Source organism: Pelophylax lessonae (assembly GCF_965119305.1).
Source record: "Pelophylax lessonae genome assembly, chromosome: 6".
NCBI lineage: Eukaryota > Metazoa > Chordata > Amphibia > Anura > Ranidae > Pelophylax > Pelophylax lessonae.
The window spans coordinates 270,854,003-270,878,810 of NC_138773.1; the positions used below are offsets into that span (position 1 = coordinate 270,854,003).

The following is a 24,808-nucleotide window of genomic DNA, read 5'->3' on the forward strand; positions in this document are numbered from 1 at the left end:
CTTTTGGTGGTATTTGATCACCACTGGGTTTTTTCATTTTTTTGTAATATAAATGAAAAAAGACTGACAATTTTGAAAACCCCCTGATAATTTCTACTTTTTGATATAAACATATCCAATTAAAAAAATCTAAATTTCTTCATAAATTTAGGTCAAAATGTTTTCTGCTATGTTTTTGGTTAAAAAAATCCCAATAATTGTATAAGAATTGGTTTGTGCAAAGGTTATAGTGTCTACAAACTATGGTATATATACTGGAATTCGAGCACCTATAGACGCCATGACCTTATAGTTGGACTGTGATCTGGCGCTAAAAGACTATCTGGAAAGGGTCGCTCACTGACATCACTAGTGACACTAATACAGTGATTAGTGATACTACTGTACACTGGCACTGTACTAATAACACCAGCTGGGGAAGAGGTTGACATCTAGAAGCAATCAAGGGGTAAACCGTGTGCCTAACAATGTGTAATGTGTTACTTTTACTTTGCTACCTGTATGTTTTTTTCTCCCTGAAGAAACCGCCAGATCACTGCTCCCTGAATACAGAATTCAGTGTTTTTGTAAATTGTGTGCAAATGGTCACAGCTGATCAACTATATTAAAAAAGAATAGCGCACACATGCAAAAGAAATGACTATCAAATATGGAGACAATCCGTAAATAAAAATGGGGATTTAGTCCCACCATATGGCCATATCGTGCTCAAGCCCACCTGCATGTCATTTCTTTTGCATGGTTGCGCTATTCTTTTTTAATATACATGTCGCTTGGTCCATAGCTGCACCGGCTTTAGATATACATGTTCAGGGTTTGCTCCCCCAATTTTTTGCTTGTTTATTACAGCTGATCAACTGACTTCAGCCAAAATCATTGGATGAAATCAGCAGCCAAACTCATGTGTTCAATCACAGCACGGATCGGAAGAATTTGTGGGCACGCACACCCCAATCCCAGAAGGCCTCAATGTACCAGTATGTCGCCCGGCCTGCAGCTGCCCCTTGCCTGCAGTACAATTACTGTGGGTGGCCAGCAAGCAGTTAAACAAGATACAAATGTACCTAAATATTGCTGCTAGTTGTTAAGAACAGCTGTTGTTTAGGGCTGGATACCCCCCAGCAGAGGTCAAGTTTTTAGAATTTCCCTTAGAATATTCTACAAGTGATTTACTGGCTGCACTGAATCAATAATGAACGCAGCTGTTCCTATTGAAAAAAATTCCTCGACATACAGGGGGAATCGAAAATAAGGTAAAAAAGGGGAAAGCCATCTCTGTAACATAGCGAATCTTCACTTTTTGAATTAAGTTCTACTTTAAAAAAGTAGTATCACCAAAGTCTACTAATCTTGTTGAACCCCTTACTGGGATTGGTTCTGTTTTAATACGAATTCTCATGGTTTACCAAAGCTCACCCTATAATAGGTAAGATTTTTAGTTTCCTATGTAAATAAGTTACCAAGAAATTTCGGTGTACAAATAGTTACATGCCATTTTTCCTTACCGCGGTTCACACAGGAACTGCGTACTCTCTCCATCGGCTCTCCATACTAGCCATTCCCTGAAAGACGGGTGGCAGAACATACGTGTCTTATCCCTTCTTTTTATCAAAAAGGATGAGAGAAGTTCCATTCGCTGCTGGAAGTCTTTCCAGTTCTGCTCCGGATAAACACAGCCTGCGTTGATGGCCTGGAAAATCTGCTCGTCTGTCATGGGGTGTAATGAGGCCAGAGCCAAGTTCAGAATAGGAAGTGCTTTCTCAAAGGCGGAATTAGTCATGAATTTCATGTTACACTGGAGCAAATACAGTTCAGACACGGAAACCGGCACCACTTTGTAACTGGAGCTCTTGATAACTAGGTGGCCTTTTTCAAAAAGATCCAGAGTGAGCTTCAGGTAGAGATAGGACCCCTGGCTTCGTGTTACCAGGTGGTCCGTCAGTTTACCGATGCTGCTGGCATCTGTTTTGCCATTTATAGAGATATTGTTTGCAATTTCCTGGCTAGTGCTGTTTCTGTATTGTATATAAGCGCTCAGGTCATTGTAAATTTCTTTGTTCTCTGGGAAATCATCTAAGGAAATCTTGGATAAGGGCAGTGAACTTGTTATTTCCTGGAATTAAAAAGAGAAAAAAAAAGAGATTTGTTAAACATACATTTGTTAAAGGCATTATTGACCTCAAAAAAAAATGTTGTCACTTAGAGACCCTTTTATCAACTTAAAAAAAAACTGAAGACAATTCACAGAACATTCCAGTATTTTAAAAACAGATAATGAAGCATTTTTCCTTACCATAAATATTTTATGAACTTAGAACGTGCCTCAGAACTTGCTAGGGAATGGGCACCCAGAAAGTGCCAATTCATTAGCACAGCCCCCTTCCTTCCTAAATGACATAGCCCTCTCCTCTTTTGGGAACGTCATGTCATATTAAACTCAAAGATGACTCAGCTCCTTCACACTACTCCTCTCACCTAAGGCCCCATTCTACACCTGTAAGTTCCAAGAATTTGCAAAAATTGTGCCTATGGCCCCTACTGCCCTTAGAACCTACAGTGAGACCAGGAAGAGGAGAGAGGAGCTGCAACAGACTACTATAGTGCTGGATCAAGATTGTAAAGTCTTGTTTTTTTAAAAAACAAACATGTTATGCTTTCCTCCTCTGTGCAGTTGGTTTTGCACAGAGCAGCCCAGATCCTCCTCTTCTTGGGTCCCTAGTTCCTGCTCCTGGCCCCTCCCTCCTATTGAGTGCCCCCACAGCAAGCAGTTTGCTATGGGGGCACCCGAGCCGAGCTGCAGTTCTGTGTGGCCATTCAGACACGAAGCTGCCTTTCGGCCCCGTCCCCTCTCTCTCCTGATTGACGCACTGACATTGATTGACAGCTGTGGGAGCCAATGGCGTCGTGGTTGTATCTTAGCCATTTGGGAGGTAGAGTCCCAGGACAGCCGAGGGTCTCCTGAACATCGCTGGACAGAGAGGGGGCACAGGTAAGTATTAGGGGTGCTGGGCTGCTACACACAGAAGGCTTTTTATCTTAATGCATACAATGCATTAAGATAAACCTTCCTGACTTTACAACTCCTTTAAAGTGGTTGTGAAGCCAGTGATCCCAATTTCTGCCAGCACCTCTGTAATAATAGGATATACTACAGTGTGTGTGTGTTTTTTGAAAATTCGGCAGCTAAACGCCTTATTACACATCGCTGATATGCAGTCATGGGACTGCCTTCTGCTCTCCCTCCCCGATCTAAGGCCTACAGTGGCAGGAATTGAGATTTCCCTCTGACGTCAGCTGGGTGGTCACGTGACCGCACATCAGCAATGTGAAAAAAGATATTTAGCTGCTGAATTTTCAAAAACCACACACACTGTATAGTATATTTTACTATTACAAAGGGGCTGTCAGGAATTGAGATCACTATATTTACTGCCGCGTGAAAAAGCCGCAGGAGGGGCGGGTTTTTTTTTTTTTATCAGCTCACACACTAGGATGTGACAGAGGGAGAGCGAGGGGGAGAGCAGCGGGATGATGGAAGCACGTAAACGGACCATGGTATCATGGATTAGCAGTCATGATTACTATGGTCAGCACACTAAGGGGGACACAGGAACAGGCACGATCAACCAGATATTTTACAACATAGAATGTGACAAATGTCACCACACATTTGCTGATATTGAAAGCTTTTTTACCCAAACGCAGAAACACTATATTAAAATGTATATAAACGCCAATAATAAACTTCTTTTATTTGCTCCCTTCTGGTATGCTAAATATACCATTGAAATTGTTTTGTTATTGATATGTTTTTCGCAATCCATCAGAAATGAGCTAGGAAGAGCTGACAAGTGCTTAGGAGTTCGGAGGACTGCTGTCACGCCAAAAGCATCCTATGTTCCGGCACAGCAACAGTTATTTTCTGTACATGTAGTGTGTTTAAAAGGATTCAACATGGATACATGTGCATTGAAACTACCTTTGGGGAAGCATCCAATGAAATCTAATCAAAATTGTCTCTACAGTCCTGCATGAAATCTTTATTATATTTTGGCAATAACAGTGTGGGTGGATCAAAGGCTGTGTCACGCCCCTGAAGCCTGTGTCTTAGAATAACAGGCAGGTGAAGCCTCCATCAATCAAGATGTAATATCCCTCCCCCATTGTGTTTAGCTGGTTAGTGGGCATTGAGGAGGAGGAAGGTAATGGGCTGTCATTGATCACTGTGTATACGCCCACATGTGTGACTCTAAAGTCACATGGGCTGCTCAGATGTGATATGGAGCAATTGTTCAGGATAGAAAATACACTGAAAACTGAGAATGTGCACTAGCTGACAACACACATGCTGGGCAAAATCCCCAACTGTAGTGGAGACATTTTTTGATAGTTTTTAATGATGTGGGTTTAATAACACTTTAATACTTCTATTTAGAAATAATACCCTAAAAAAAACAAAGGGTTTCAGGCTCCTAAAAATAGGTTACAATGATTAAAGGCAATTTATGCTTTGTAGCTGCAGAGGAACTGCAGAGCCCAGCGTGTGTAGGAGACGCCAGTTAAGCAGCTGCAGAGCCGCAGGTAGATGAAACTTTGGCTCTCAAGCCCGACAGATGGTAAGCTGCTTTCTTTACATGAAAAATTAATCTGCTGAACATCAGGCGTGTGACAAAACCACATCATTTTGCCTGCTGTCTTTCCAGAACGCCTAACACTTTTCCATTCTCTCAAATTGCATTCAGTAAATTGCCTGGCAGACAAACACGAGTAAGTAATGTAATCGCCAGGATCAACAACGATCAAGAGGTATTTTGGCAAGTGAAGTGGGATTACCAGCAAGGCCATAATGATGGCGGCTTAGAGAGAAAAACTGACACACCGAAGTACCAGAGAGATTGTTCTGGCAAGGTAATTATTTTGCTGGAAATACCTTGCGGTGATGTCTGCACGCTTGGGAAGTATTCAGGGAGTTTCAGGGGATAGAAGCCCAGCAGTTCTGAAAATAAGCAAGAAGGGAAAATTACAAATTCCCTCTGCTTTGAATTGTGTTACCAATGAATTGCACGTGGAGTGGGATATGGTTTTAGGATATTTAAAGTGACAACAAATAATATCCTTTTCCTCCAAAAATAATTAATACGCATCCACTGCTTAAAGTGGATTATCACCCATTCCATTGACTTGGCTCCTCTGCATCCTGCCCACCCCCCACTGCAAATATATCAGGTTCTTTTTTTTGTTTTATGGATTTCTTTATTAAATTATGTTTCAGCCATCCCCCCCATCCCATTCTCTGCCATTTGCATAGGCAACTTAAATCAGTGCTCCAGGCGCCTCCTAGGATATAGGACGTGCATATCCCAGGAGGCACTGGGAGCCCCGCATGTCACCCCATTTACTAATAAAGGAAGAGGGCGGGCCTAGCAGGGCATCATTAGTAGGCTGTGCCAGAACCTGAAAAGCCGGCGCAGGCTTGATGACACCCCAGGTGAACATGGCGGCACTGGACCCGGCGGTGGTTGCAGAGACGAGAATCTCAGCAGGACAACACTTGAACCTCTGTGCGGATGAGTATCTGAAGTGTGGCCAGCTTAGCATTGGGTAAGCGGGGGAGCAAAAAAATAGTAAAGGGGGAGTGAAATTCTATGCATGAATGTGAAAAATGTTCTGTGTGGAGCAGCCCCCCCCCCCAAGCCCCCCTAATGCTTACCTGAGCCCCCTCTCAATCCAGCGGTGTCCACGAGAGCCTTGCCTCTCTGGGGACTTGCACTCCTGATTGATTTTCAGCATCATCCGGAGCCATTGGCTCCCACTGCTGTCAATTAGAGCCAGTGAGTCAATCAGGAGATTTGGGGGGGGGGGGGGCAAGCCCCAGCTCAGTGCATGAATGGACACACAGAGCCAGGGGTCGGGAATGTGCCGCCTACTTGGGTGCCCCCATAGCAAGCTGCTTGCTGTGGGGACACCTGGCAGGAGGGAGAAGCCAGGAGCGCTGGCCTGAGACCGAAGAGGAGGAGTATCAGGGCTGCTCTGTGCAAAACTATTACACAGAGCAGGTAAGTATATACCGTATATACTCGAGTATAAGCCGACCCGAGTATAAGCCGAGGCCCCTACTTTTACCACAAAAAGATGGGAAAAATCATTGACTCGAGTATAAGCCTAGGGTGAGAATGCAGGGCGGCGGGCATGTTACAGGAGAATGCAGGGTGACTGGCATGGTGCAGGAGAATGCAGGGTACTGGCATGGTGCAGGAGAATGCAGGGTACTGGCATGGTGCAGGAGAATGCAGGGTACTGGCATGGTGCAGGAGAATGCAGGGTACTGGCATGGTGCAGGAGAATGCAGGGTACTGGCATGGTACAGGAGAATGCAGGGTACTGGCATGGTACAAGAGGATCCGGGGTTGTGGGCATACTACAGGAGAATGCAGGGTACTGGCATGGTACAGGAGGATCCGGGGTTGTGGGCATACTACAGGAGATGCAGTGCTGTGGGCATGGTACAGGTGGACCATGCCCGCAGCACTGCATCCCTTGTAGTGTGCCCGCAGCCCTGCATAATGGCAGGTAGTGAAGCTGTTTCACTTACCTGTTCCAGAGGCACCTTCATTTTAAAAATGGCGCCGACACGTCATTGCGCACGCGCCGCCTCCGCTCGTATAATTTCGGCTATTCCCGGCCTCTCCCGAGTGGCGGCAGCGCGTGCGCGGTGACATGTATGCGACGGACGGCGCCATTTTTAAAGCTTAAGCCCGTCGGAGCGGACTTTTTTTCCCTTGACTCGAGTATAAGCCGAGGGGGACGTTTTCAGCACAAAAAAATGTGCTGAAAATCTCGGCTTATACTCGAGTATATACGGTAACATGTTTGTTATTAAAAAAAAAAAAGAAAAAAAAGCCAAGACTATAATATGGCTTTTAATAGAATATATTTTAAACCTAAATTCAGTGTCATTTTAAGCATAGAAATTTATAAATAGGGAATATCGGTTTCCAAGCATACGTTCTATTGCATCAGTCCACCCTACTCTCTTTCACAGTATTCAGGAAACCACATTTTGTAACAGAGATATTCCCAGATGCATTATCTGTACCTTGCCTTCTATCAATTAGAGAAAGACTGACAAAACAAACAACTGAAATCAAGGAGTTTATTTCAGTCAGAAACCACAATCTAACTTGCCTTGGAAGTTTAAATCTAATTGGAGATAAACAGAGAGAAGAATTTCAACAGCACAAATTTCAGGAATCAGATACTGCCACACCAAGTAGGGATAGAAGATGTTGCTCTCTGATCAGTTTCACTGTTAAGTGGGGTACACACTAGTAGAAAATCTGCCGAAAATTCCCGTCCGAGGTAAAATCGTCGATTTTCGGCTAGTGTGTACACAACTTTCAGCAGCCGATGCCGAAATTTTCAACGAAAAAAAAAAAACCAAGGGACAAAACACCAACATTTTTAACATCCGTCCCCAGACGACCAATTTTCGTTTAATGTGTATGCAGTACGTCCGTGAAAAATCGGATACAAAAGACCGCGCATCATCTGAAGTTGCTGACGACCCGGAAGTCTAGGAACAAATGTCCCAAAAAAAATAAAAAATCAGACGAGAAATTTCGTGAACATTTATGCACTGTCAACTAAAAACAGTTATGAACACTGAGCATGAGAGAGAAAAATCGGAGGATATTTCGTCCGATTTCCGTCAAGTGTGTACAGTACAGGCCTTTAGATAGAATACAATGCGTTTTCTGAAGCTCCCTTTGCTACTATGCAGTGAATAGCTTGAGGTCAGATACGCACTACAGCGACTCAGAACAAACCTCTTACCCCTAGCAGAAACAGGTATTTTTGGGCTGCAGAAGCTGTAAAGACTTGTACAGGTAGTGCTGGGCTTTCTTTTTATGCTATCTGTATACAAATAGGAGTAAGGAACATGCTTCAGAATCACCAGATTACCGACAAAATGGAATGCAGTGCACTGGGCATTGCTCCTTTGAGGAAGAAAAACTGAAAGACTAAGGAGGTTAGCTGGGTTCTTTGTAGGCATCTCAAGGTTTAATTTCTCATTTCTGAATGGAGCAATTCTTAATTAAAGGATTTCCTTTGTATTGAAAAATTAGTTTATATGACAATTGTAGATGAACATTACTGTTATTAGAGTTCCTTAAAAACGACATGCTATAAAAGGTGTTTTTCAGTGTCTCTAATAAGTTGGCTAAAAAATTAAATTCAGCAACAACATGCACACACACGCTGCAGCGTACTGGCACTGCCCTAAAAATACATAACCTCTTTCTGACCTCAATCACTGGAAATACAGGTTTTATTGGTGGAGTAGTTATCATAAAGTAAAAGAAAATGATCAATAGGTGCGGAATCTCTCACCTGAAAATTAGCCCGCACTGTCACAATGAGCTTCATCCATAATGGGAATGAGGGAATGATTTTACTGATAAATGTGGCAATGGTGTCACCATAGTCAGGCTTATGGAATTCCGCTTCGTTCAAGCCGTCTACCAAAATGATGAATTCTTCTTCCGCGATCTTCCGTTCTGAGTAATTAAAGAGTTTTATTAAATCCAGACATCAAATTATCACAAGAGGCGTCCTCTCAAGATGACTGATGACAAATTAAATCCTTATTCGTAAAACAAAATTCAAAACAAGCAACACTTTTGGAATTCATATTTTGCGGCACTTAAATTGAAATGTTTTTCAATTTAAAAGCAGAACTTTAACCATTTTGATCTGAACAGGGATTGTACCTTGAAGAAAAAGAATTGGCTGCACTCCAGATGAGGTCAAAATCCAGATTTATTGACTGGACATCCCAGTGTGACAATAGTGACAAGGTAGACGCGTTTCACACACTACAATGTGTGCTTAATCAACAAAGAAAAATGGATATAACATTCCAATATATACACACACAAGAATCCAATTATCAATTAACAGCAGGTGATACAAATAAAGAAATAAATCATTTTCCTAATTGCAGGTGATGCATGTGAACCCATAGGAGCATCTATATAGTGATAATAAAACTATAATGTGGGTGATAACACAAAGATATTTATACAGAAAAAAATTGTATATATGTATATGATTGTATATATCAAAAATATGTGAAAAAATATATAAAATGTCTAAAAAATGTAATTTGTTAATTTAATTGTGTTTATCAAAAAACCCAAAATATGAAATAAAGATAAAAGATGAATAAAAATAGTGAATATATATATTGATGCCTGTACAATCCATTCATATAAATATAAAAACTGTGAAATAGTTTATTTTTAAGAGTCAGGTATGTAAAATTGTTTGTGTATATTAGTTGTATGGGTAGAAGAGAAATTGATCGTATAACATACATAGACCAACATACATTTTTTACACATTTTATAAATGTTTTCACATATTTTTGATATATTCAATCATATACATATATACATATTTTTCTTTATAAATATCTTTGTGTTATCACCCACATTATACTTTTATTATCACTATATAGATGCTCCTATGGGTTCACAAGCATCACCTGCAATTAGGAAAATGATTTCTTTATTTGTATCACCTGCTGTTAATTGATAATTGGATTCTTGTGTGTGTATATATTGGGATGTTATATCCATTTTCCTTTGTAATGATTAAGCACACATTGTAGTGTGTGAAACGCGTCTGCCTTGTCACTATTGTCACGTTGGGATGTCCAGTCAATAAATCTGGATTTTGACCTCATCTGGAGTGCAGCCAATTCTTTTTCTTCATTGATTATCCACAGAGGCGAGCCGGGGCGTGCACCGGTGTGTGTCATCAGGCTTTTATACCACCTTGAGCAGCGAGTTCCTTTTCTTTGAAGGGATTGTACCTTGCTGCAATGAATACTTATCAGACTATTTAGACCTTAACAAAAAACAGACTTTATGTGCCTAGTTCAGGCAAATGGAGAGATGAGGATATACAGAAGGAGATAAAGTGATATTAAAGCTTCAGTTTTTTTTTTAAATTGGAATAATAAACATGTTTTACTTACCCGCTCTGTTCAATGGCTTTGTACAGAGCAGCCTGATCCTCCTCTTCTGGGGTCCCCTGTTGGCGCTCCTGGCTCCTCCTCTTCAGCCACTCTATGAGGGCACTTTGCAGGCTTGATCCTGAGCCGCCCTGTCTGCCTCTATAGAGACACAGACAGGGCAACTGGCCCCGCTCCCCCCCCTTAAGTTGATTTACTTAAGGCTTTAAAACCAACAAGAGAAAATCTATATTTTTGTGTAACAGATTGTAAGCTCTAATGAGCAGGGCATTCTGATTCCTCCTGTATAAAATTGTGTTGTATAACTGTACGGTTTGCCTTAACATTGTAAAGCATTGCACAAACTGTTGGCACTATATAAATCCTGTATAATAACAGATGTTCTCACCAAAAGAGGAACAGCAAAGGTCTGTGCTACATAAAAACTTTGCTTTCCGGAAAAAGATGCAGCAATATTTTGAAATGTGTACTTATTTACTCACCTGACAGACAGTGTAGTTTGGGCCTTCAACTCCCTAAAGACTAACTGCATTTAAGCCAGCTTTACACCTCCATTATTACCTTGTGGTTACGCATGTACCACCTTGCATGCTATTAGTTTTGAACACACCCCAAAGTACTAAACTAACTTACCTAAAGTGCGTTGCAGCACACCAAAGCATGCAATGTATTGTAGTGTAATTAATTGGGAAAAATAGTACAGGTTCAATGTTAGGTCTGTTGTGGTGGATCGGCAGCACATTCATATAAATGGGCTGCCTTAGCGCAATGGGATTGATTTACTAAAACTGGAGCATGCAAAATCTAGTACAGCTCTGCATAGAAACCAATCAGCTTCCAGGTTTTTTTGTCGAAGCTTAATTGAACAAACTGAAGTTAGAGGCTAAGTGGCTACCACGCACAGCTTACCAGATTGTGCACTCTCCAGTTTTTAGTAAACCAACCCTAATGAGCCTTAATGTGCCACACTGGACCGCACATGTGTAAAGGGGACCTAAAGCAATTCGATCTGGTCCATGAACTGCTCCAGCCCAATGCAGAACATTGAGGGAGCAGCAACAAATTGATGACGTCACCCCTTTGCTCTCAACTCTCATGTTTACTTATGCCCTTTTAAAAGCAACAGTGCCTAGACTTCTATAGCATAAACAATTTAATGTAGTGGAGTAAATTGTACTTTGATAACACTGATGACTTGTAGAAGGAATCTGCAGCACATCTCCCACCATCACTCCTTTCCTGCATACCTCGACGCAGGTTTGTCAGAGGTTCCAGAACTCCTCTTCTAAAGGCAGTCAATGGGTCCTGAACGCAGGATCTCAGGCTGAGCATGCTCTGTAAATGGGGTTCTCTTATGAGAAGGTCCCGGTAGGCTGTCAGCTGATGTGACCGGCACAGCAAGGCAGCAATGCTGTGCACAAACTCTGGCACCAGGCAAGTATATGTGTTATCAGCTTGACAGTAGTGATAGGCAACCACCTGCAAACAGAACAATAAACAAGGGGTTTATTATAGATGCAACACATACATTACAGGAGTTCAAAAATGTTCCACAGCGATGTGTATTTTATTTTATGTGTGGGTAAATGCTAGGCTTATGTAAAAAATGCAATGTGTACAACAAACAATGGAAACCAATCTTTTATAGCAGGGATAAAATAAAAATTAGGAAAAGCTGCAACCTTTGAGGCCAGGTGTTTCAAGGATTCATCCATCGTTTTTTGGTGTTCAGGACTTCCTCTAGATCCCAATGTTTTCATAGTGGTTGACCCGCACATATTTAGACTCAGTGGCGATGTCTGAGACAGAGGAATCTCCTGACTGTGGTCAATACCTGTTCAAAAAATAAATTATTAGGAACATTTTCATTAATGAAAGCAAGTTAATCAATAAAATATTACTGATGGACAAATCATTGAAAGCCCCATTAAAGTGGCTGTAAATCTAAACCACCGTTTTTACAAACTCTTGTTGGACATTGACTCCAAAAATAAATGCTAAAGCAAAGTATATTAAAAAGCTTCCAAAAATTCTTTTATTCTTTTCTTTCGTTTCTAGGTCATATGACTGCATCGATCTATTTGGAGCCAAGCAGTCTGGGCAAGATCAGTCTGTCTTGCCAAGAAAAGCAATACCAAGAGGAGCAGCTATCACTCTTACCCGTCTGGTTACCAGCTGCCTACGTCAGCCTTTTTAAACCAGAGTGTCCAGGCACCTTGGGTTGCCTTGGAAAGTTGCTAAAGAATTTCCCAAAATTTGTATACAAGCCAGCAGGTGGATCAGGCCTGCCTTTAGGTTACACAAAGCCACAGGTTTTCATTGTGCACCACTACAACCTTTCAGTTGCCCGGCATCCTAACAACCAATGGCATCATTGGTTGACAAGGAGGACTTTAGTTATCTGCAAAGCATCCTTGTTTGCTAATCCCCTGCCCCTCTCCATCAGCACTGGGGTCACACTGGCTGAACTAGAACGAGAAACTTAAGGAAAAAAGAAACATTGGACTACTAGTCAGGACCAGTGTGCAAATATGTATTTGTTTTAGAAGAATAAATATTTTGTAATGTCGGGTGTCCTGTGTGTGTGTGGATGTTGCTTTATGTAAAACTATTATGGTAGTTTCTTTTTTTTTTTTACACTTTAGAATGGGGTACCTCGAGATTGTGCAGAATTTTTAAAGGGTGCCTTGATTAAAAAATGGTTGAAAAACACTGGCCTACGTTACCAGCAGTGCAACCTGACAGGGCAGGTAAGAGTGTTTGATTGATAGCGGCTCCTCCTATCATAGCCATTCATGGAAGGGCAGACTGATCACGCCCACTACCCAGGCTGGTAGGATATGAATAAAGCAAAGGCAGAGTAAGCACATGGGATGACAATGCTGCACAGAATAGATGACCTTGCCACTGCCACCACCAACAGCAAGAAGAGGTCACTGGCAGGATCAGTAGGTGTTTTTTTATCCAAAATTGATACAAAAAAAAAAAAAAGGAAAAGGCACAGAATGATATAGAAGTGTATTCCAAAGGCTATATTATTTTTAGTTTTAGTGTCACGTTAAATGCACATATTGACATAAAAAGCTGAGTAGAGCCCTCTTCAACTCAACAGTTCCGTGGGTCCACTGATAACATTAAAATAACAATAGGGTGGGAAATACCTAGCTTTTCTAAGAAACTTTACATTGTTTCATGGAACTTCAGGATCTTCGATCATTTTGACATGTAGTTTGCACTGAAGATAACCTCTACCTTATGCATCTTCATCTCAGTTTGAACTGCCCAAGATTGTGACAAGTTTATGTTCAGTTCTTTTACTGAACATTAAAAACCTTTTTAATTTATATAGAACAGATGAATTAGGCAAAAATCTTTGTCAGTGAAATGATCACAAAATAGGGTAAGTGTGACTTGGCATCTGGCAGGCAGACAATTTCCAAGGAGACTTCTTGTTTATAGGCAGTATGAGCTTTTTCCTGGCAGAAGCAGGTGCCTCTCTGCAGCAAAGCCAGGTACCTCAAAATTAAGCAAAGACAGCAGTGCCGCAGATATGTGGGACATGGCAAGCTGACTGTATATGTACAGCATTCAGCTAACTAAATGTGGAATAAGCCATCCTCAGTCTAACTCAGAATGAGAAGGTTTTAAATGATATTCATGGCAAACCAATTTGCTACTGAGAGAATGGATTTAAAAAAAAAAAATGCCTTGGCTCTTATACACTACAGTTAGTACAAATAGCTTTGTAAGCCCATTACCATTTCTTAAACGGAAACTTAACAAAAATGGGCTTAATACTCTCCTGCTGGGGTACAAAAACCTCACCCTAATTTAAAAGTTAGGGGGGAGGTGTTCTATAGATCAGCAGGGAAAACTCAGGTAGTGCTGACAACACTGCTTGGGATTACAGTGCAGCAGAGACAGCACGGTTAGATTGCAGGATGTTAGTATCTCACTGGATTTCTAGCAGGATCACCAGTTTTTTTTTGTTTTGCTAAAAAATGGATTTTTGTAAAATCTTACCGTAAAATCCTTTTCTCTTAGCTCATTGACAGACGTAGTCCTCGGTGATACAGCACCTTCGGGTTATGTTGCCTCCACAGGAGTAGGACTAGACAGGAAATAAAATGCTCTGGCCACACCCTAGGGGCAGTCCCCGAGGGTATATCCTCTCTCTCTCTGCCCCAGCAAATCAGTTATGTCACAAAAGCAGTGTTTAGAGAATTTAACCCAACCCAACTCAAAAACAGAGGGGCGGGTACTACGTCTGTCAATGAGCTAAGAAAAAAGGATTTTACGGTAAGATTTTACAAAAATCCATTTTTCTCTATCGCTCATTGACAGACGTAGTCCTCGGTGATACAGCACCTTCGGGACGTCCCAGAGCAGTATCACAAATGAGGGGTAGGAAAATGGAAATCAAATCCAAATCTAGAAGGCCCAACCGGTGCCAACTAGAAGTTTCCAATGCTCATCCTTAATGATGAGACTCAACAAAAAAATTTTCAAACAGAAAAAAACCCTCGAGGTAGACCACCGGTCTCCTCAAATTGCGGCCTGCAAAACCTTGCGGCCAAATGAGGCATCCGCCGATGCCATCACATCAATTTTATAAAATTTTGTAAAGGTATGTACCGACGACCAGGTGGCCGCCTTACATACCTGGACCACTGACGCCTGATGGCGAAAGGCCCAGGAAGTACTGAGCGCTCGAGTGGAGTGCGCCCTAACAGGGAACGGAGGACTCTGACCCTTAATAGAATAAGCCTGTACCACCGTCTGTCTAATCCATTTGGCAATAGTCGCGGCAGATGCAGGCAACCCCTTTCTGGGGCCATCCGTGATCACAAAAAGTGAATCCGTCTTACGGAATGATTCCGTAGCCTTCAGGTATACCCCGATTGCCCGAACCACATCCAAGGAATGCAACGCATGTTCCCGATGATGATTGGGCTGAGGACACAAGGAAGGTAGTACAATATCTTCATTCAGATGAAAATCTGAAACCACCTTTGGAAGAAAGGATGGCTTAGGATGAAGTACTACCTTATCCCTATGAATCACCAAGTATGGGGACTGGCATGATAAAGCAGCCAGTTCTATCACCCTGCGTGAAGAAGTGATAGCCACCAAGAAGGCCACCTTCTGGGATAAAGTAAGCAAGGGAATCTCCCTGATGTTTTCAAAAGGAGGTTTCTGTAGAACCGACAAAACCAAATTAAGATCCCAGGGCGGTAAGGGCGCGCGGACTGGTGGAGCCAGGTGCCGCACCCCCTGGATGAAATTCCGCACCAAGGACTTGGTAGCTAAAGGTTTCTGAAAGAAGATTGCTAATGCTGAAACTTGACCCTTGATGGTGCTCAAGGCTAGCTTCTGCTCAACCCCTTTTTGCAAAAAGGCCAATATTCGAGTCACCGAATAGGTACGTGGAGGAAATCCTAAAGATTCGCACCACGCGATATAAGTCTTCCATGTGTGATAATAGACTCTGCTGGAAGTCGCTTTCCTTGCTTTAATAAGGGTAGGAATGACTGAAGCTGACAACCCTCTGTCCTTCAGTACTTGGGTCTCAATGGCCAGGCCATTAAAACCAGCGACTGTAAAGCACAATGGTAGATTGGTCCTCGAGACCGCAGATACTCCCTGAGACGCAGTTCCCACGGAACGTCCGCGACTAGCAAGTCCAAGTCGGCCAGGCCGGCTTGGCGAGGCCAGCCTAGAATTTCTAGGACCCCTGGCACTGACGGGATTTGAACCAGGCGTCCCTAGAGCTATCTGGCCCCGACCATCCGAGAAAGTCTTGTCGTTTTCTGTTCCCACACATTTATCCGACACCTGATTCCTATCAGGAACGGTGATCTCTCCTGGTTGAATCTCAGGGACCGAAGTCACCCGGCTAGAGGCTTCTTGGTCTGTCTGGTCAACCAGATCCGATTCCTGTGGGGAATTGAGACTAATCTTAGGAAAAGGTAAAGAAAAAGATCTGTTCAAGAAACGGTGACTACCGCTCCCTGTAGCACTTAAATGTTGGAAGGGAAGAATCGCACCGGTAGTAGTAGTCGATGCTCGATCTAATGTCCTGAATACCGGTGAAAACGTCCCCCCACCCTCAAACCGGGTGGGGGCGCACCTTCAGGCTGTGTAATCCTTTGCTTCGGGTTTGGCTGAGTCGGTCCTCTGTTTGTCCGACCAGCCTTTCTTGAACCCTCCTGGAGGAGTCTTGCCTTTCCCGCTTGTTCCAGCCGGGCGTGTGAACCCTTTATGGGCGGTAAAGAAAGGTCCTCGCTTGTTGCGAGGTCCCTTAGCTTTAGCAGCCTGTGGCAAGAAAGTGCTCTTGCCCCCAGTGGCATCTTTAATGATTTCATCTAGGGTGGCCCCAAATAGGCGATTCCCCTGAAAAGGGAGATTCGTCAAGGTCTTTTTGGAACCTAGGTCAGCTGACCACAGCACATGTCTGAGGATTACCGCTGACATAGATGCATGCCCTAATAGGGGAGTAGTATCCAAGGCTGCGTCACAGACAAACTGTAGCCCTTGTATAATCTGTTCCATCAAATCAGATGTTCCCTGGGGAATATCTTTTCCCCTAAGGTCTTGGCGTACCAATCTCGCCCATTCCGTTAGTGTCTGGGAAACTAGACCAATAACAATTACTGGTCTAAATGCTGACCCCATCAGGGAGAAGATAGTACGGGACTCTGCTTCCATCTTTCGATCCACCGGATCCTTAAAGGACGAAGTGTCCTCCACTGGGATAACCGTGGCTTTATTCAGCCTGGAAATAGGTGGATCCACCACTGGTGGTACCGTCCATTTCTTAATGAGGGATTCCTCAAACGGATAGCGTCTAGCAATACGCTTGGAAATAGTAAAGGTACGCTTAGAATGCTCCCATTCTCCTTTAATTTTATTACCAAAACACTTGGGTACAGGAAAAACCTTCACCGTTTTGATGGGCTTGTTAGTACCAAAGGGAATCTCTGTTTCTGCCGGTAAAACCTCAAGTCTTAAGGTTTCCCGCACCGCCACAACTAGTGCGTACACCAATGCTTCTTCCTGAATTATGGCGGAAGAATGAACGTCCTCCTCACTGTCTGAGGGAGCTTTACCTGAGATAACAGCCCTTGCAGAGGGACCTGCAGCTGCAGTGACCATCTCTGAATCTGAGTCAGAGGTGTCAAATAATATAGGGGTAGGCGGGGGTCACTTTCTTGACCCCCGTCCCTGACAGGCTGCCTCCACCCGAGCCACCATAGACTCCAAAACTGCTGTAAATGCATCCATACTCTGTGCACCGGCGGGTCCCGTGGCCCCCTCGAGGGAAACAGGTGGGGGTACTTGTGTGGCAGGGTCCATGATTATTCCAGTAACTACCCGGAAACTTCAATCCAAACTTAAATAAAAAACTTTTTTTTTTTTTTTCCAGACCCCCAGCGCCACAAAAGCCCCTCAGTGTTACCTGCTAGGGATCCCTATCGAGCGAGAGAGAGAGAGATAGACCCCCAGGCTCACCACTTGATGCTCAGAGTTCACTGCAACAGGTTACAGCGCTGTGTCCACAAACAGGAAGTCTTTTGGCTGGCTGCCCGGGAAGAAAGGAGGTGGCTCCGCCCCTCTGCACGCCTTCCGGCGCCTCCCCTAGCTCCACGAGGTGTTGGAGTCACCTCAAACATGGCCGCCCCCATGCTGCAGACACGAGGCTACGCCAAAATGGCGGCCTCGTGCGATCTACGGCGGTCTGTACAGCATAGCGGCGTCCTGCAGAGTAACTAGGCATAGCAAAATCTTTCTCTCATGGAGATCAGCTTGACCGGCGGTACCGAACCCTGGCGGAACCGCATGGCCGTCGGGAGACATGCTTCAGCTGGAGGAATGACCTGGCAAGCCGCATACCTGTCCTGTGACTTCTGACAGGTAGGATACTTCTAGAAACACAGTAAGATTCCAGTGCTGCCACATATTACAATCATTTAAACATACTTTGTAATTAGATTGTCAGCTCCAAACCAAGCCTGCTGGCTTTTTGTACACAAAAATCACACTCAATTAGGGGGATCTGTGACATGTTATAGGATAGAGGGGAACCCATCCTTACCATTACAGAGAGGGGCCCGCGTTCACCACAAGACCCGTCAGGGGGAAAAGGGGAACATACTACTCACCATACCGGAACCAGGCGGGCGCCAACTCCTGACAGTACCCCTCTCCACCGAAGTTGGAGGGCTGTCGACCAATACGGACGCCGTGACTCATGGTCCTTGGCGTTTCAGCGAGACGTTTAACTCGCAGGGTCAGTCCCTCCAGTGGGACTATGTCGCGGCCGACCCAGCGCGGAGCTATGGCCTGCACGCGCTCGTAGGCTGAACTGGGGTGACCACTGGATCTCAACATCCCGCCCGTCGCCCAGTTCAGCTTTCTTGCTTGAAGATCTCACAGGAACACTGGAGAAAAAAAGCTGTCTAAAAAAATCTTTTCTAAGAAAAAAATCCTGCCAGGACCAAAGATCCCAGCAAGGTATCTAGGTCCTTACTCCTGACTAGACAGAAAAAAACTGATTTGCTGGGGCAGAGAGAGAGAGGATATACCCTCGGAGACTGCCCCTAGGGTGTGGCCAGAGCATTTTATTTCCTGTCTAGTCCTACTCCTGTGGAGGCAACATAACCCGAAGGTGCTGTATCACCGAGGACTACGTCTGTCAATGAGCGATAGAGAAATTCAGTTTTCTGTTTAAGTCCGCTAAATACCTTCTGGGTGCACCAAACCAAAAAGATGTGCAAAGTCTTACTGCTTGTTCTCCTTGGAAAGCATCCACGTTCTGTGCATAAAAGCCTGTCCTCTGCCCACATGCTGTACAAAATGTTCCCTGCTGTGGAAGCAATGGACCCTCTGCAGAGGTTCGACAAACTCCCTGCAGAATCAGCGCTGGTGCTCTCCAATTAGAAGGTAGTATAAGCTTTCCTGATTGGGAAGCTACAGAGAGACCACTGCTTCCACAGAGTCTAATAGCATTGTTTTGTTTACACCTAGTGTCTTAGCAGTATATGGGGGGCTCACATAGTTAAAGTAGAATTCCAGCCTAACTAGTCTTAAAAGTGTCCCCTAACCAAACACCTATGCTTGCTAACCTGTACTAATTCAATGTATACTTAAAGCGTAACTCCACTTTCTCCTCTGAAAAACATTCTCCTCTGGGTTATCTCTGTACATTAAAAGTATTTTTAACAAACTTTGTTGCAGATTCCGACCTTTTGTTATTCTGAAGAAATCATTGTTTGCTCCTCTGTGCCGATTGGGTCAAATGGGAGTGGTTTCATAACTATCTATAAGCAGAGCACTAATGAGGATATTTGCTGGGCCTGTATCCCTTTAGACGTGCTCCTATTGGGAGTATCTCACCAATAATGACTACATTGCAGGGGATGCCAGAAATCTGACTTGTATCTTTAGCAGACTTCTGTGAAACTTGGTGAGCCAAACACACAAGCAGGAAATTATGTTTCTGGGGTGTGGTCAGTATACATTCTGTGTACAGAACAGCTCAAGGTAGCCATATTGTATTGCAATATCAGAAAATTACAACAGCTGCAGATTGAAAAGGAAAGGCAATTTTTAATAACATTCAATTACAATATGATTTGTGTCGCAATTGTATACGCAATCATGTTTTTTACTTATTTGCTATTTTTTCCCCCCACGAAAGTGGAGTTACCCTTTAACTATTTTCCGCTCACTCCAGTCTGGTCAAGTGATCGGGCTCCCCTATGTCAGCCAGTGGCAGCTGCGGGGGAGAGGAGAGAGTGCCCACAATGGTTAGGACAGGACGCCTATAGGTGACGTCAATGCTCCTGGAATTCGCAGCCTTTGCCAAGCTTCTTCCCCTGCAGCTGCTGCTGGCTGAAACAGGGGGATCACGTAACTGGACTGAATCAGTCCATATTTTTTACACAGGTTTGTCAGCATTGGTGTTAGGAGGAGACATTTTTTAGACTAAGTACAGGCTAGTAAGGTTTAAATGTGTCACTTGTGCTAAGTCCTCTTCTGATAGTGGAAAACATCCTCCATCCTGCCCCCCTGCCCCCGCAATTTTCCGGCGTGGCAGGGGGTTAATACAACAAAGGGGCAGTCACCGGCTCTCATCAAGAGAGCCAGACTATGCCTGCCATTTACACCAAGCTCTGCTATTCATAGAAGCCATACTACAGCTTCTATGAATGGAGGACAGGCAGATGATTTATGGGTCTGCCATCTCCATTCATAGAAGCTGTAGCACTGCCAGCACACCCAGCAGCTGGGTGGAAATAGTCAAGATCTCTTGATGAGAGCCTGTGACAGCCCCTTAGATCTATTGACCTCCACCATACCAGAAGATTACGGCGGTGGGAAGTGGAGCAGGACAGAAGATGATTTTCCCTAAAAGAAGAGGAATCAACACAAAAGACACATCTCATCTGACTGTAAGTCATGTCCCTTGTGCTGATTTTTTGGCTTGTAATTTTGGCTGCACTAAGCTTTAATAGTTGCTTTGGACTGCAATTTATGTTTTAGAAATGTAGAGCAAATAAAATGTATTTTACACATAGTCACTGCACTCTCTTTTTAAAGAAGTGTTCTCCTCCATGAGATCATACAACATTACCCTTAGGAGATGAAGAGGGGCTACTAGAGGCAATCTGCCGCATACGGGTCCCGTGACAGCTGAGCGCCACCAGCTTGGAAATGATCGCTGTCTTTCCAAAGCCAACGGAGCCAACAATTATTACTCCGCGGTTGTCCGGCAGCTCTGAACTTCTCATCTTTTCCTCCGTCTCCTGAAAGAGCCAGCCCCTTCCAATAAACACTGAGTCCGTTGTTATGCTTGGCACTTCAAACAACAGCGGCTTCAAGAGAATGTCCTGTGGCTTGTAGGGGACAAAGCGTGCTGCAAAGTGGAGAAAAACAAGAAACGAACGGTTAACTCTTCCATTCCCAGACGTCGCCAAGCACAAAAACATTTCTGCCAACATCAGACAAGCCAGAGTTAAATTACAATGAGGCAATGTGATCAAGCTCCTGCAAATGACACAGCTAACAAAAGCGGACTACGGGGGCATAATGCACAGGCAGCCAGTATTCCTGAAGATTGCCAAGCGCAGTGAAGTGTGCAAAATCATCATTTCAGGCCATTTATGCCAAGCTAACAATTTTATTGCTCACATTTTTTTTTTCTGAAGACCATTTGCAATATTCATACTAAACTATGTGTGCATTTTTTTAATATGGGCTTAAGGGGCTTTAGGTGGTTAGCACTTCTTCCTTGGGGAAACTGGGTTTGATTCCCACAAAGGAGACGAACTGCAAATAAGTACATTCTTGCCGTATTTGTGTGGGTTTTATCCAGATGCTTTGGTATTCTTTTTCCATAAAAAACATAGCGGCTCATTAATTTGCTTCCTTTAAAACTGACCCCAAAATATGTGGAATTTGGTTGGGATATTATATTAGAAGCACTGATCTTCTTTAAAGTGTATCTAAAGATGCCTTTGAGAATCCAAGAAAAACTGACACAAAGAGCACCAGATGGTCTTCCTAAAAATGATCCTCGTTCACCAACCCGAATTTATTGCTGATATAAGTGAGGCACACAAAAGATAACCAGCACATTTCGGGGCCACACAAGTTTTTTTTAGGCTTTTTTCTCTTTGTCCCCTGAAGGTGACAATTCTCACTTATTGTACTGAATTTATGGAGGAGCTGCATTGTGACCAAAGTGTGTTACCAGTACAAACCTGCCTGTGGACTGCCCATCAGTGATGCGTTTCACCCTCATGGACTTAAGCCCCGTACACACGCACTGATTGTTGGCCGTAAATTTTCGGCCAACGTCCGATCGGCCGATTGACGGCTTGTTAGTATGATGCTTCCGACAACCGACTGCGACTTTTCGGCCGAACAAAATCTGGTGTGCATGCTATAAAATTTTTGTTGGCCGTCACCAGAACGGCCGATTGTTCGTCAGTCAGTACAGATTTCGGCCGACAAAAGTCAGATGAGCAAGACTGAGCATGCTCAGAGAAGAAAAAACACACGAAAAGTAGACCAGAACATGACATCACTTCTGCAGTTGGTTGTTGTTGGCCGACAAAATTTGTGTGCAGTCTAGAGCACATTTCAACCAACACAACAACACTGGACAAAAGACGGCCGATCGATCAGACGACAATCGGTGCGTGCGTACGAGGCATTAGTTGTAGAAACTCTGTGTGACTAAGCATCAGTGGTGGGTAGTCCACAGAGTTGTCTTTGAAAAACATATTGGCCAGCTCCAGGCCCAAACATATTGGCCAGTGACGTTAATGTGCGGCTGATTGTTTTCTTAAGATGGAGGCAAAGGAAACATGGATGGGCTTCTGAGCCTGCACCTGCACAGCACCCCGTCAGAACACGATAGCTCAGCAGGGAGATCGCTGTACTAGGACATCCAGAACAAGAATTTGTTTTTTATAAAACATGAACATAAATATCTAACATATTATTGCCATCGTAGAAAATTGTTGCAATGGATTTATAAATGAACCATTGAAGTCTGCAAACTCTCCTTGCAGGCTTCATTCATACAAGAGCTGCTGCAAGAACTCCTGAGACAACACAAGACCCTGTGATTTCACTAGGTACAGTGAGCATGGCAGGGAGGAAGCCCTATGGGCACACTAAGAGTCTTTAGACTTTTTTTGGTATACATTTTTTAAAGCTCAATTCTGGGATAAAATGAACCCTCCTCTCTGAACGCTGTGCTGAAAAAAAAAAAAACGTCCTAAATCCATTTTTTTTTACTTACCTGAAGCTATGATCACATGGTCATCCAGTTCCAGGACCTCTGTTTGCTTTCTGCTGTATTCCTCCTCCCAGGTGTTCACATCACTGCCTAAACAAGGGATCCTCAAACTACGGCCCTCCAGATGTTGCGGAACTACACATCCCATGAGGCATTGTAAAACTCTGACATTCACAGACATGACTAGGCGTGATGGGAATTGTAGTTCCTGAACAACTGGAGGGCTATAGTTTGAAGATGAATATTTGTCCATTTTTATCTGCATGCTAGTCACATATCGAAAGTAAGGAGATTACTCAAAATAAGAAATTTTTTGTACGAATACAACTTCAGAAGTGATGTGTTGAAATGTTTTGTATGTTTTTTTAGTTTCCGAGCATGTGTAGTCTTGCTCTTATGATATTTTTAGGAAGAAAACTGTACTAATTAAACGAAAAGCGAAGTTATGTTCATGTACGATAAAAATTGGATAGCCTGCACCTTCAGCTTTTGTCCTCCGAAAAGTAAGAATTGGCTGTCGAAAGCACTAGGCTTCCAATGTTTTTATCGTGTGTATGGGCCTTTAGGCTGGTCATACATCATCCAATTTTCCTGTGGCTGAAGGAAAGAAAAATCGCTCGACTCCATCAACACAGTCAGTGTGGATGGGGGAATCCTTCCTACTACGCTAAAGTATTCTGACAGAGGTTTCCCCCACAGTCACAATACAATAATCACTTCTGCCGCCTATAGTCAGGGGCGGGGATCAAAGAAAACCACGACAGGCTGGTTGTACCGAAGTCAAGCAACAGATCAACTTAAGTACAGCCAGCTTGCCCATAGAGGGATCTAAATTATCTGGTTGCTGCTAAGCTGACCAAATTTTAATCGGTCTATGGTCGGCTTTGGTGAATTGGACCAAACTGTGAGGGTTAGCTGATGAAGTTAAATTAGCAGTCTACACAGATGTAAACTGCGTCAGCAAGGGACCTGCATGGGGAATCAGGTTTGTATAACCAAATTCACCAGGCAAGAAAAATGTATCAGTGGACAGATTGGGTTAGAGGTGGAGGGATGAGGAAAGTATAGATTTTTGCACAGAGCTGGGCTAAAAATGGAGGCAACTGCTTTGCAGGTTCACAAAGGCTGGGTTAGATTGGTTTCATCCAAAAGGTCCTGGCTTAATCAGCAGAATCTTCACTGCATACAGTCCCATATACAAAATAAATGTCTGTGCTGTGTGTTAGAAATAAGCAGCTAACAATAAAGTGGTGTACCCAACCAGCATAAAATAATACAAAAATAAGAACAGTGTAGCAAACTATATAAATATATATTTTGCTCAAAGAAAAGTCCAAGCAATTGGGTGTCCAAAGCAAAGCTGCATTAGTTAGTTCCTGATGTTGGAGAGCTCAGGATTAGCCCGGTATTCACCTCCGTCCCACACTGCCTGGCCTGGTCCGCCTACTCATCCGCTTTGTGAAGTTTTCCCACCTGGGTCTGGTCACTCACTGCCTACAACATGCCGGCCGTGTGAAAAGAGGATGGGATGCGGGGACTGGCTGTCTTCATCTCCGACATCAGGAACTAACTTGTGCAGCAAAACTGACGTCTCTGTCTATAGCATGGTGTGACTGCGAACGAACGAGGCCTAGAAGTAGACAACTGTGAAAAAAAAAATCTCTCTGGTGATGGCAGTGATTCACGAGTGATATTTACTACTACACCTTGAAGTGATAGTCATCACATTTAAGATCTTGGATACAGATATACACCTAGATTGAAAATGTAAAAGACAATCGATTTTCTTACCTTTAATTTCCTGCTGTACACGTGTTCCTGCTGTATTATGCCAGGGCATTCGGATGGAGGTGCGAAGAGGAGCATTTCTCTGTACGTCCAGATAACTCAAGTCTTCTAGTTTTGTGGTACTTGTTGCTGGAAAAGTAAACCCATTTTTTTTTTAAGTGCACAGTAAC

General features: G+C 43.5%; 1 protein-coding gene across 4 annotated transcripts in view; it reads right to left on the bottom strand.

The window, feature by feature from the left end:
- The window catches only part of TANC1 (tetratricopeptide repeat, ankyrin repeat and coiled-coil containing 1), a gene marked incomplete at its 3' end in the record, with an annotated part of 423,607 nt that overhangs the window by 117,212 nt on the left and 281,587 nt on the right, over positions 1-24,808 (bottom strand). For all 4 annotated transcript variants that reach the window (XM_082260319.1, XM_082260320.1, XM_082260321.1 and 1 more), the window contains 6 exons: positions 24,642-24,767; positions 20,676-20,957; positions 11,722-11,873; positions 11,287-11,518; positions 8,392-8,558; positions 1,506-2,113 (listed from right to left, as the gene is read on the bottom strand). In XM_082260319.1, the coding sequence (XP_082116445.1) occupies positions 1,506-2,113; positions 8,392-8,558; positions 11,287-11,518; positions 11,722-11,873; positions 20,676-20,957; positions 24,642-24,767 (1,567 nt within the window). The remainder of the gene's footprint in view (positions 1-1,505; positions 2,114-8,391; positions 8,559-11,286; positions 11,519-11,721; positions 11,874-20,675; positions 20,958-24,641; positions 24,768-24,808) is intronic.